General features: G+C 36.6%; 1 protein-coding gene across 1 annotated transcript in view; it reads right to left on the bottom strand.

The window, feature by feature from the left end:
• LOC128659981 (gastrula zinc finger protein XlCGF26.1-like) overlaps nt 1-13,517 on the bottom strand; it is a 193,887-nt gene that overhangs the window by 57,426 nt on the left and 122,944 nt on the right. Inside the window, exon 5 of the mRNA XM_053713576.1 lies at nt 6,677-6,690. Within this exon, the coding sequence (XP_053569551.1) occupies nt 6,677-6,690 (14 nt within the window). The remainder of the gene's footprint in view (nt 1-6,676; nt 6,691-13,517) is intronic.

Here is a 13,517-nt window from a genome sequence, read left to right as displayed (position 1 = left end):
TCACCTTTCTAACTTGGAAGTTTTTCTAACACCAAGGATGGCATGGTTTAGGCCAAACATTTCACCCCTAAAAATTTAAAACAAAAGGTGTGCAATTATATATTTAAAAAGAAATTAATGTCGAAAAAATTTCAAATGTTTATCTAATCAACAATTTGCAGTTTAATGTTGACATTATCTTTTTAATGCTTGACACGCCTTTTTTAAAAGCCTCTCTCTTAAAAGGCACATGGTATTGTGCCATCCATGCCACCATGGTAGTTTACTTTTGAAACATGCCGAGATTGGAATGGATTTTTATTTCCCCTGTAAATTTGCTTCCTTCCAGTTATCCTTTTTAGGAATCTGAGAAGAATACTTTGCAATTGATTATGGTCTGTAATAGCAGACCTCTTAATGGGACATAACATGCTATTTAAAATCAGCTAATAAGAAATTCATTAATTATTTAAAGGATTGTGCAAGTTCAATTTTAACATTCAAGATTGTGATATAATACAGGATTTTAATAAACTTTCAAAGTTAAAGTATTTATATCTAAATGTGAACAACACAAATACTAAGCCTGAGTCTTACTAATTGACTTACTTATTGATCATCTTTAAGATTAACAGAATATATAAAAAGATGACCTATTAAAAAAAAGTTATATTTAACAGAAGCAGTGGATAAACACTGCAGTGCACAACTGCACATTTACTGAGTGAATTATTTTATAAATATTCATAATTGTTCATTCTCAGACAGTCACACAGCACAGAGATGAACCAGTTACAAGTTGGTTCCTTTTTTTCTTGTAGACAAGAAATATTTAGACATATTTTCTCTAAAGTAAAACAAAACAACTATTGATAATTTTATTGACAAATTTTTGTTCATTGAAGATAATCAAATCAGTCACGCTTGCCTTTAGTCTCTGGCTCACCCACAGCTCTTGTGTTAAACTTAATTTTAATGTAAGATTAAGAAAATCTATACCTTGAAAAGAAATTAGTGACCACAAAAAAATTAATTTTCTAACTTTGAAAAAGAAAAAAAAAAAGATCCAAAAGTAATGTTTTTCAGTCTATTATAATATTCAAAAAGGTGAAATTTGTTGATATAAAAATACATCAACCATAGGCAACCCGTTTCGCCATCTTTGTGCCTCATTCAGTTTCCAAAATAATTTTTTTTGTATGGTTGATGTTCAACTCAACTCAAGCATTTCATCTTTTTGAGATATATATATATATATATATATATATATATATATATATATATATATATATATATATATATATATATATATATATATATTTTAAATTAGAATACTCAATTCCTCATGTATTCCTTAAAACTTCAGAATCTTATGATATGATGATCATTGATAGAGGATCACATGTGAAATAATTTACAACAGGTGGTATTTTTTTATTTTTTTTTTCAAATGAGCTTTATTTATGAATATAAGAGAGTACAGAAGCGAAAGAAAAAAAAATAGGAAGAGGAACGTTTCAATATATGTCATACAGTTACAGTTTTGAACATTAAAAGGAGATGGTATCATTACTTTTTAGGTAGTCCGGTTTCCTGGTCCGGATAATGTATATCATACGTGGTAATGTTCATTTCAAGGTCTCATTGTTTCAAGTTTTTCCGAGAGAGGACTCTCTCCCTTTGTTCTTATATACTTTGTTCTTTGTCTCCTTTTCTTTGTATTAAACAATGTATAGGTGTAGAAAAATTAAAGTCTTAACTACAACCATTAGAGGTTGAACAGAAAAGAAAAAAGAAAAACATTCAAACTACATAACGGTACAGTGTCATTATAGATATCTCAGGGTTATCCTTTGATCAGAAACAGGTCACGTGGTCAGGGGGCTAATGTGTAGGATCTATGAATTTAACTAATAATTCAGCGAATAGACGAGGAAATTATTATGAGTGTATATATTCTTCCCAAAATAAAAGTATTGCATGATAAAAATCAAGCCGTCCAGATTTCTGATAGTGATATTTCTCTAGCTCTAAGAGTCGTGATACATTTTGTTTCCAACTTTGAATTGTGGGAATCTGGGTTTGTTTCCAGAGGCGAGGTATCAATTGTTTAGCCCCGCTTAGCATTAAGGTGGTATTTTTTAATAGGTTACTATACTAACCTTCCTCTATAACCAACCATTTAAAGGGACATGAAACCTATTTTTTTTTCTTACATGATTCGAAAATTATAACATTCAATTTAAATTAACTTTCCAATTTAATTTTATACATTCTTTCCTTCTCATGTTGTGCTAGCTTTATAAAAGGAGTCATCAGCAAGTAGCCAACTAAGCAGCAAGCATATCTGGTGAGCAAATGTTAGCTTATTTGCACAAACACTAGTAGTACTAGTCAATCATCCTGATCTAGCTCGCCTCAGCCTCTGAGCCTACTAGTAGTATGCTCTTCAATAAAGGAAGCTGAGATAACGAAGCAAATTAGATAATAGAATTAAATTTGAAACTTCTCAAAAATGTTTCTTAAAAAGGAAAACTTTCTTTTGTAATGTCCTTTTTATATTTCACATGTATTTATCATCAATTTAATTTTTTTAAATGTTAAACATTGATAGTAATGTTTAATTGGAGGAGGCTCATATGGGCCAAACAGGCTGTCTATGGCAGGTGATGTTAATCACTCAAATAACACATTGAGTGAAATAATTAACCTACGCCATACTGATGAGCCCCAAGATAGGGCGAAACAGTCTTATTTCATTCATAACCCCCTTCTATTAAAGTACTGTAGTTGATTAGGTAGGTTACTATGGTGGCAGGGGTTTATATTTTGGCCTAGGCAAACAAGGCCCTTGCCTAGGGCAGCAGATTTGAGGGGGGCAGCACATTTGTTGTGGCTATTTTTCATACAGTTATTTTAGAAGTATTATACAGGTATCTAATGAGAGACTTAGTTTAAGAAACTTAAATTCAAGGGAGTATAATAAGAGAGGTAACTCTGAACCTTTCTTTTATTCAGATAGCTATTACATTGAGTTTGCTTGCATTTCCAACACTCAGTATTGTGTTTGCCAAGTATTGAATCTGTGTTTTTCTACATATATTGTAGTAATAGTCGTGTATATGTATGTGTGAGTGTATATATTTATATATATGTGTGTGTGTGCATGTGCGCATGTGGCAGTGTCTATGTGCATAACTTTGTATGTGTCTGTGATTATGTATGTCACTCTCTGTGCAAGTGTTTTGCAAGCCCTGGTGGACGTTTACTTTGTAAATACTATAAAAAAAAAAAAAACATGTCCCAAAAATGCCTAAGACCTTGGGGGGAGGGCAGCAGAATTTTGAGTGCCTAGGGCTGCACAAAATCTAAATATGCCAATGCATGGTGGTGTTAGAAGAACACTGTTGTCCATGAATGAATATAATGAGCTTAACCCCTTAATGACAACTGACGTACCAGGTACGTCATGCAAAAACTAACTGTTAATGACAATAGACGTACCTGATACGTCAATTGTCTAACAGAGTTCTGGAAGTGATCACAATCACTTCCAGCAGCTCTGAGGGTATTGCAGTGATGCCTTGATATGGAGGCATCCTGCAATACCCCTTTACAAGCCTCCGATGCAGAGAGAGCCACTCTGTGGCCCTCTCTGCACCGGTAGCGATGGTGCCATTGGTGCCGTTGTCCGGGTGGGAGGAGGGAGCGTGCGCGCGCGTGCACGATGCGCGCGTGCATGGGGCGCGTGTGCACGTGGGGCACGTGCACGGAGGCGCGCGTGCGTGGGACGCGTGTGCACGTGGGGCGCGTGCAGGGAGGTGCACGTGCGCGCGCATTAGCCACACTGACACCAATGAAGGCAGGAAGGGGAAAAAAAAGTTAATTTTTTTTTTAACATATAAAAGGATCTGGGAGGGGGAGGGGGTGGGGGTATTGTGGGGGGGGCTGCTACACTACAGAAATAATAAAAAAAAAATTATAAATAAAATTAAAATAATTTGGTTTGTGGGGCCAAACTGGGTACTGGCAGACAGCTGCCAGTACCCAAGATGGTGGTAATTAGGTAGGGGAGAGGGTTAGAGATCTGGAGGGGGGATCAGGGAGGTTGGTGCTAAAGCAGGGGTCCATCACAACTAAAATATTTTATTATTTTTATTTAAAAAAAAACAAAAAACTCTTTTATTTAGTACTGGCAGACTTTCTGCCAGTACTTAAGATGGCGGGAACAATTGTGGGGTGGGGGAGGGAAGAGAGCTGTTTGGGAGGGATCAGGGGGTGGGATGTGTCAGGTGGGAGTCTGATCTCTAAAATTAACCCTGCAAGCTCCCTACAAGCTACCTAATTTAACCCCTTCACTGCTGGGCATAATTCACGTGTGGTGCGCAGCAGCATTTAGCGGCCTTCTAATTACCAAAAAGCAACACCAAAGCCATATAAGTCTGCTATTTCTGAACAAAGGGGATCCCAGAGAAGCTTTTACAACAATTTCTGCCATAATAGCACAAGCTGTTTGTAAATAATTTCAGTGAGAAACCTAAAATTGTGAAAAATGTAAAGTTTTTTTTATTTGCTTGCATTTGGCGGTGAAATGGTGGTATAAAATATACCAAAATGGGCCTAGATCAATACTTGGGGTTGTCTACTACACTACACTAAAGCTAAAATTAACCCTACAAGCTCCCTACAAGCTCCCTAATTAACCCCTTCACTCCTGGGCATAAAACACGTGTGGTGCGCAGCGGCATTTAGCGGCCTTCTAATTACCAAAAAGCAACCACAAAGCCATATAAGTCTGTTATTTCTGAAAAAGGGGATCCCAGAGAAGCATTTACAACCATTTGTGCCATAAATGCAGAAGCTGTTTGTAAATAATTTCAGTGGGAAACCTAAAGTTTGTGATAAAATTTGTGAAAAAGTGAACATTTTTTTTTTATCGCATTTGGCGGTGAAATGGTGGCATGAAATATACCAAAATGGGCCTAGATCAATACTTTGGGATGTCTTCTAAAACAAAATATATACATGTCAAGGGATATTCAGGTATTCCTGACAGATATCAGTGTCCCAATGTAACTAGCGCTAATTTTGAAAAAAAGTGGTTTGGAAATAGCAAAGTGCTACTCGTATTTATTGCCCCATAAATTGCAAAAAAACCAAAGAACATGTAAACATTGGGTATTTCTAAACTCAGGACAAAATTTATAAACTATTTAGCATGGGTGCTTTTTGGTGATTGTAGATGTGTAACAGATTTTGGGGATCAAAGTTAGAAAAAGTGTGTTTTTTTCCATTTTTTCCTCATATTTATCATTTTTTTTAGTAAATTATAAGATATGATGAAAATAATGGTATCTTTAGAAAGTCCATTTAATGATGAGAAAAACGGTATATAATATGTGTGAGTACAGTAAAAGAGTAAGAGGAAAATTACAGCTAAACACAAACACTGCAGAAATGTAAAAATAGCCATTGTCATTAAGGGTAAGAAAATTGAAAAATGGTCCGGTCATTAAGGGGTTAAAGGGACACTGAACCCACTTTTTTTCTTTTGTGATTCAGATAGAGCATACAATTTTAAGCAACTTTCTAATTTACTCCTATTATCAAATATTCTTCATTTTCTTTGTATCTTTATTTCTTTCATGTAATTAGCAAGAGTCCATGAGCTAGTGACGTATGGGATATACATTCCTACCAGGAGGGGCAAAGTTTCCCAAACCTCAAAATGCCTATAAATACACCCCTCACCACACCCACAATTCAGTTTTACAAACTTTGCCTCCGATGGAGGTGGTGAAGTAAGTTTGTGCTAGATTCTACGTTGATATGCGCTCCGCAGCAAGTTGGAGCCCGGTTTTCCTCTCAGCGTGCAGTGAATGTCAGAGGGATGTGAGGAGAGTATTGCCTATTTGAATGCAGTGATCTCCTTCTACGGGGTCTATTTCATAGGTTCTCTGTTATCGGTCGTAGAGATTCATCTCTTACCTCCCTTTTCAGATCGACGATATACTTTTATATATACCATTACCTCTGCTGATTCTCGTTTCAGTACTGGTTTGGCTTTCTACAAACATGTAGATGAGTGTCCTGGGGTAAGTACATCTTATTTTCTGTGACACTCTAAGCTATGGTTGGGCACTTTGTTTATAAAGTTCTAAATATATGTATTCAAACATTTATTTGCCTTGACTCAGAATGTTCAACTTTCCTTATTTTTCAGACAGTCAGTTTCATGTTTGGGATTATGCATTTGAATTATTCATTTTTTCTTACCTTCAAAAATTTGACTCTTTTTTTCCCTGTGGGCTGTTAGGCTCGCGGGGGCTGAAAATGCTTCTTTTTATTACGTCATTCTTGGCGCAGACTTTTTTGGCGCAAAAAATTATTTTCCGTTTCCGGCGTCATACGTGTCGCCGGAAGTTGCGTCATTTTTTGACATTATTTTGCGCCAAAAATGTCGGCGTTCCGGATGTGGCGTCATTTTTGGCGCCAAAAGCATTTAGGCGCCAAATAATGTGGGCGTCTTATTTGGCGCTAAAAATATGGGCGTCGCTTTTGTCTCCACATTATTTAAGTCTAATTTTTCATTGCTTCTGGTTGCTAGAAGCTTGTTCTTTGGCATTTTTTCCCATTCCTGAAACTGTCATTTAAGGAATTTGATCAATTTTGCTTTATATGTTGTTTTTTCTCTTACATATTGCAAGATGTCTCACGTTGCATCTGAGTCAGAAGATACTACAGGAAAATCGCTGTCTAGTGCTGGATCTACCAAAGCTAAGTGTATCTGCTGTAAACTTTTGGTAGCTATTCCTCCGGCTGTTGTTTGTATTAATTGTCATGACAAACTTGTTAATGCAGATAATATTTCCTTTAGTAAAGTACCATTGTCTGTTGCAGTTCCTTCAACATCTAAGGTGCAGAATGTTCCTGATAACATAAGAGATTTTGTTTCTGAATCCATCAAGAAGGCTATGTCTGTTATTTCTCCTTCTAGTAAACGTAAAAAATCTTTTAAAACTTCTCTCCCTACAGATGAATTTTTAAATGAACATCATCATTCTGATTCTGATGACTCTTCTGGTTCAGAGGATTCTGTCTCAGAGATTGATGCTGATAAATCTTCATATTTATTTAAAATGGAATTTATTCGTTCTTTACTTAAAGAAGTATTAATTGCTTTAGAAATAGAGGATTCTGGTCCTCTTGATACTAATTATAAACGTTTAGATAAGGTATTTAAATCTCCTGTGGTTATTCCAGAAGTTTTTCCTGTTCCTAATGCTATTTCTGCAGTAATTTCCAAAGAATGGGATAAATTGGGTAATTCTTTTACTCCTTCTAAACGTTTTAAGCAATTATATCCTGTACCGTCTGACAGGTTAGAATTTTGGGACAAAATCCCTAAAGTTGATGGGGCTATTTCTACCCTTGCTAAACGTACTACCATTCCTACGTCAGATGGTACTTCGTTTAAAGATCCTTTAGATAGGAAAATTGAATCCTTTCTAAGAAAAGCTTATCTGTGTTCAGGTAATCTTCTTAGACCTGCTATATCATTGGCTGATGTTGCTGCAGCTTCAACTTTTTGGTTGGAAACTTTAGCGCAACAAGTAACAAATCATGATTCTCATGATATTATTATTCTTCTTCAGCATGCTAATAATTTTATTTGTGATGCCATTTTTGATATTATCAGAGTTGATGTCAGGTTTATGTCTCTAGCTATTTTAGCTAGAAGAGCTTTATGGCTTAAGACTTGGAATGCTGATATGGCTTCTAAATCAACTCTACTTTCTATTTCTTTCCAGGGTAACAAATTATTTGGTTCTCAGTTGGATTATCTCAACTGTTACTTGTGGGAAAGGAACTTTTTTACCACAGGATAAAAAATCTAAAGGTAAAAACAGGGCTAATAATCGTTTTCGTTCCTTTCGTTTCAACAAAGAACAAAAGCCTGATCCTTCATCCTCAGGAGCAGTTTCAGTTTGGAAACCATCTCCAGTCTGGAATAAATCCAAGCCTGCTAAAAAGGCAAAGCCTGCTTCTAAGTCCACATGAAGGTGCGGCCCTCTTTCCAGCTCAGCTGGTAGGGGGCAGGTTACGTTTTTTCAAAGAAATTTGGATCAATTCTGTTCACAATCTTTGGATTCAGAACATTGTTTCAGAAGGGTACAGAATTGGTTTCAAGATGAAACCTCCTGCAAAGAGATTTTTTCTTTCCCGTGTCCCAGTAAATCCAGTGAAAGCTCAAGCATTTCTGAATTGTGTTTCAGATCTAGAGTTGGCTGGAGTAATTATGCCAGTTCCAGTTCCGGAACAGGGGATGGGGTTTTATTCAAATCTCTTCATTGTACCAAAGAAGGAGAATTCCTTCAGACCAGTTCTGGATCTAAAAATATTGAATCGTTATGTAAGGATACCAACGTTCAAGATGGTAACTGTAAGGACTATCTTGCCTTTTGTTCAGCAAGGGAATTATATGTCCACAATAGATTTACAGGATGCATATCTGCATATTCCGATTCATCCAGATCATTATCAGTTCCTGAGATTCTCTTTTCTGGACAAGCATTACCAGTTTGTGGCTCTACCGTTTGGCCTAGCTACAGCTCCAAGAATTTTTTCAAAGGTTCTCGGTGCCCTTCTGTCTGTAATCAGAGAACAGGGTATTGTGGTATTTCCTTATTTGGACGATATCTTGGTACTTGCTCAGTCTTTACATTTAGCAGAATCTCATACGAATCGACTTGTGTTGTTTCTTCAAGATCATGGTTGGAGGATCAATTTACCAAAAAGTTCTTTGATTCCTCAGACAAGGGTAACCTTTTTGGGTTTCCAGATAGATTCAGTGTCCATGACTCTGTCTTTAACAGACAAGAGACGTCTAAAATTGATTGCAGCTTGTCGAAACCTTCAGTCACAATCATTCCCTTCGGTAGCCTTATGCATGGAAATTCTAGGTCTTATGACTGCTGCATCGGACGCGATCCCCTTTGCTCGTTTTCACATGCGACCTCTTCAGCTCTGTATGCTGAATCAATGGTGCAAGGATTACACAAAGATATCTCAATTAATATCTTTAAAACCGATTATTCGACACTCTCTAACGTGGTGGACAGATCACCATCGTTTAATTCAGGGGGCTTCTTTTGTGCTTCCGACCTGGACTGTAATTTCAACAGATGCAAGTCTCACAGGTTGGGGAGCTGTGTGGGGATCTCTGACGGCACAAGGAGTTTGGGAATCTCAGGAGGTGAGATTACCGATCAATATTTTGGAACTCCGTGCAATTTTCAGAGCTCTTCAGTTTTGGCCTCTTCTGAAGAGAGAATCGTTCATTTGTTTTCAGACAGACAATGTCACAACTGTGGCATACATCAATCATCAAGGAGGGACTCACAGTCCTCTGGCTATGAAAGAAGTATCTCGAATTTTGGTTTGGGCGGAATCCAGCTCCTGTCTAATCTCTGCGGTTCATATCCCAGGTATAGACAATTGGGAAGCGGATTATCTCAGTCACCAAACGTTGCATCCGGGCGAATGGTCTCTTCACCCAGAGGTATTTCTTCAGATTGTTCAAATGTGGGAACTTCCAGAAATAGATCTGATGGCGTCTCATCTAAAAAAGAAACTTCCCAGGTATCTGTCCAGATCCCGGGATCCTCAGGCGGAGGCAGTGGATGCATTATCACTTCCTTGGAAGTATCATCCTGCCTATATCTTTCCGCCTCTAGTTCTTCTTCCAAGAGTAATCTCCAAGATTCTGAAGGAATGCTTGTTTGTTCTGCTGGTAGCTCCGGCATGGCCTCACAGGTTTTGGTATACGGATCTTGTCCGGATGGCCTCTTGCCAACCGTGGACTCTTCCGTTAAGACCAGACCTTCTGTCTCAAGGTCCTTTTTTCCATCAGGATCTGAAATCCTTAAATTTAAAGGTATGGAGATTGAACGCTTGATTCTTGGTCAAAGAGGTTTCTCTGACTCGGTGATTAATACTATGTTACAGGCTCGTAAATCTGTATCTAGAGAGATATATTATAGAGTCTGGAAGACTTATATTTCTTGGTGTCTTTCTCATCATTTTTCTTGGCATTCTTTTAGAATACCGAGAATATTACAGTTTCTTCAGGATGGTTTAGATAAGGGTTTGTCCGCAAGTTCCTTGAAAGGACAAATCTCTGCTCTTTCTGTTCTTTTTCACAGAAAGATTGCTATTCTTCCTGATATTCATTGTTTTGTACAAGCTTTGGTTCGTATAAAGCCTGTCATTAAGTCAATTTCTCCTCCTTGGAGTTTGAATTTGGTTCTGGGGGCTCTTCAAGCTCCTCCATTTGAACCTATGCATTCATTGGACATTAAATTACTTTCTTGGAAAGTTTTGTTCCTTTTGGCCATCTCTTCTGCCAGAAGAGTTTCTGAATTATCTGCTCTTTCTTGTGAGTCTCCTTTTCTGATTTTTCATCAGGATAAGGCGGTGTTGCGAACGTCTTTTGAATTTTTACCTAAAGTTGTGAATTCCAACAACATTAGTAGAGAAATTGTGGTTCCTTCATTATGTCCTAATCCTAAGAATTCTAAGGAGAAATCGTTGCATTCTTTGGATGTTGTTAGAGCTTTGAAATATTATGTTGAAGCTACTAAATCTTTCCGAAAGACTTCTAGTCTATTTGTTATCTTTTCCGGTTCTAGAAAAGGCCAGAAAGCTTCTGCCATTTCTTTGGCATCTTGGTTGAAATCTTTAATTCATCTTGCCTATGTTGAGTCGGGTAAAACTCTGCCTCAGAGGATTACAGCTCATTCTACTAGGTCAGTTTCTACTTCCTGGGCGTTTAGGAATGAAGCTTCGGTTGATCAGATTTGCAAAGCAGCAACTTGGTCCTCTTTGCATACTTTTACTAAATTCTACCATTTTGATATATTTTCTTCTTCTGAAGCAGTTTTTGGTAGAAAGGTACTTCAGGCAGCGGTTTCAGTTTGAATCTTCTGCTTATGTTTTTCATTAAACTTTATTTTGGGTGTGGATTATTTTCAGCAGGAATTGGCTGTCTTTATTTTATCCCTCCCTCTCTAGTGACTCTTGTGTGGAAAGATCCACATCTTGGGTAATCATTATCCCATATGTCACTAGCTCATGGACTCTTGCTAATTACATGAAAGAAAACATAATTTATGTAAGAACTTACCTGATAAATTCATTTCTTTCATATTAGCAAGAGTCCATGAGGCCCGCCCTTTTTTGTGGTGGTTATGATTTTGTATAAAGCACAATTATTCCAATTCCTTATTTTATATGCTTTCGCATTTTTTTATCACCCCACTTCTTGGCTATTCGTTAAACTGAATTGTGGGTGTGGTGAGGGGTGTATTTATAGGCATTTTGAGGTTTGGGAAACTTTGCCCCTCCTGGTAGGAATGTATATCCCATACGTCACTAGCTCATGGACTCTTGCTAATATGAAAGAAATGAATTTATCAGGTAAGTTCTTACATAAATTATGTTTTTAAATTACAAGAATGTAAGTTTAGATGCCGGACAATTTTTGGTGAACAACCTGGGTTGTTCTTGCCGATTGGTGGATAAATTCATCCACCAATTGAAAAGTGCTGTCCACAGGTCTGAACCAAAAAAAAGCTTAGATGTCTTATTTTTCAAAAAAAGATAGCAAGAGAACGAAGACAAATTCATAATAGGCCTAAATTATAAAGTTGATTAAAATTGCATGCTCTATCAGAATCACAAAATAAAAAATGTGTGTTCAGTGTCCCTTTAAAACTATCAAATAGTGATTTGTGACTTGTGAGTGACTTAGAAATTTTTCACAATACATTAATAATAATATACCTCTTAAGTTTTTTTTCAATAATAAAGTTGTTTCATCAAAAAAGTTTATTCTTTATTGACTCTTTTTTTTCTATTTTTATTTTTTTTTTAAAAATAAGTGTTTTTATTTGTGTTAGCTATTTGATTTATTTATATGACCCTCATAGTTATCATAACTGAAATAATAGAGAAAAAAAAGATATACAACTGGTCTTAGTATTTATATATTATTTTATTTGTAATAATCAATAAAACACTTGAAAAAAGTATCCACAATCCTCCCCACAACACCAATAATTGGCATGAATAATTATTTGTATAGAGATGGAAGTATACTGTCAGCAGCAGCAGTAAGCAGCATTTTTCGACAAATACAGAAACTTATTTGTTTTCAGCACAGCTCCATCAGCAGTCTGTAGACTGTAGTCCAGAAACAAAGCATTTGTAATTGTTGCTCTGAAATTTGTAAATACACAGTCAAACAAAGGCCAGATTTAGCAAATCTGAAAGGATCTTCCTGTTTCTTGCACAATTCCAGCAGTCCAGAAATGAAGCATTTGTAGTTGGTGCTCCTCAATTTTGTAAATACACAGTCAAACAAAGGCCAGACTTAGAAAACAGAAAAGATCCTGTTCTCAGCACAACTCCAGCAGTACAGAAATGAAGCATTTGTAGTTGCTGCTCCTCAATTTTGTAAATACACAGTCAAACAAACACCAGACTTAGAAATCATAAAACATAATTTATGTAAGAACTTACCTGATAAATTCATTTCTTTCATATTGGCAAGAGTCCATGAGCTAGTGACGTATGGGATATAAATTCCTACCAGGAGGGGCAAAGTTTCCCAAACCTCAAAATGCCTATAAATACACCCCTCACCACACCCACAATTCAGTTTAATGAATAGCCAAGAAGTGGGGTGATAAGAAAGGAGCGAAAGCATCAACAAGGAATTGGAATAATTGTGCTTTATACAAAAAAATCATAACCACCACAAAAAGGGTGGGCCTCATGGACTCTTGCCAATATGAAAGAAATGAATTTATCAGGTAAGTTCTTACATAAATTATGTTTTCTTTCATGTAATTGGCAAGAGTCCATGAGCTAGTGACGTATGGGATAGCAAATACCCAAGATGTGGAACTCCACGCAAGAGTCACTAGAGAGGGAGGGATAAAATAAAGACAGCCAATTCCGCTGAAAAAGAAAATCCACAACCCAAATCAAAAGTTTTAATCTTTATAATGAAAAAAACTGAAATTATAAACCGAAGAATCAGACTGAAACAGCTGCCTGAAGTACTTTTCTACCAAAAACAGCTTCTGAAGAAGAAAAAACATCCAAATGGTAGAATTTAGTAAAAGTATGCAAAGAAGACCAAGTTGCTGCTTTGCAAATCTGATCAACAGAAGCTTCATTCTTAAAAGCCCAGGAAGTATAAACTGACCTAATAGAATGAGCCGTAATCCTTTGAGGCGGGGATTTACCTGACTCCACATAAGCATGATGAATCAAAAGCTTTAACCAAGACGCCAAAGAAATGGCAGAAGCCTTCTGACCTTTCCTAAAACCAGAAAAGATAACAAATAGACTAGAAGTCTTTCTGAAATCTTAGTAGCTTAGAGGAGAAATTGGCTTAATGACAGGCTTGATACAAACTAAAGCCTGAACAAAACAATGAATATCAGAAAGATTAGCAATTTTTTCTGTGA

This window comes from Bombina bombina, chromosome 5, assembly GCF_027579735.1.
Source record: "Bombina bombina isolate aBomBom1 chromosome 5, aBomBom1.pri, whole genome shotgun sequence".
In the NCBI taxonomy this organism is placed as follows: Eukaryota; Metazoa; Chordata; class Amphibia; order Anura; family Bombinatoridae; genus Bombina; species Bombina bombina.
This window is presented reverse-complemented; position numbering and strand designations above follow the sequence as displayed.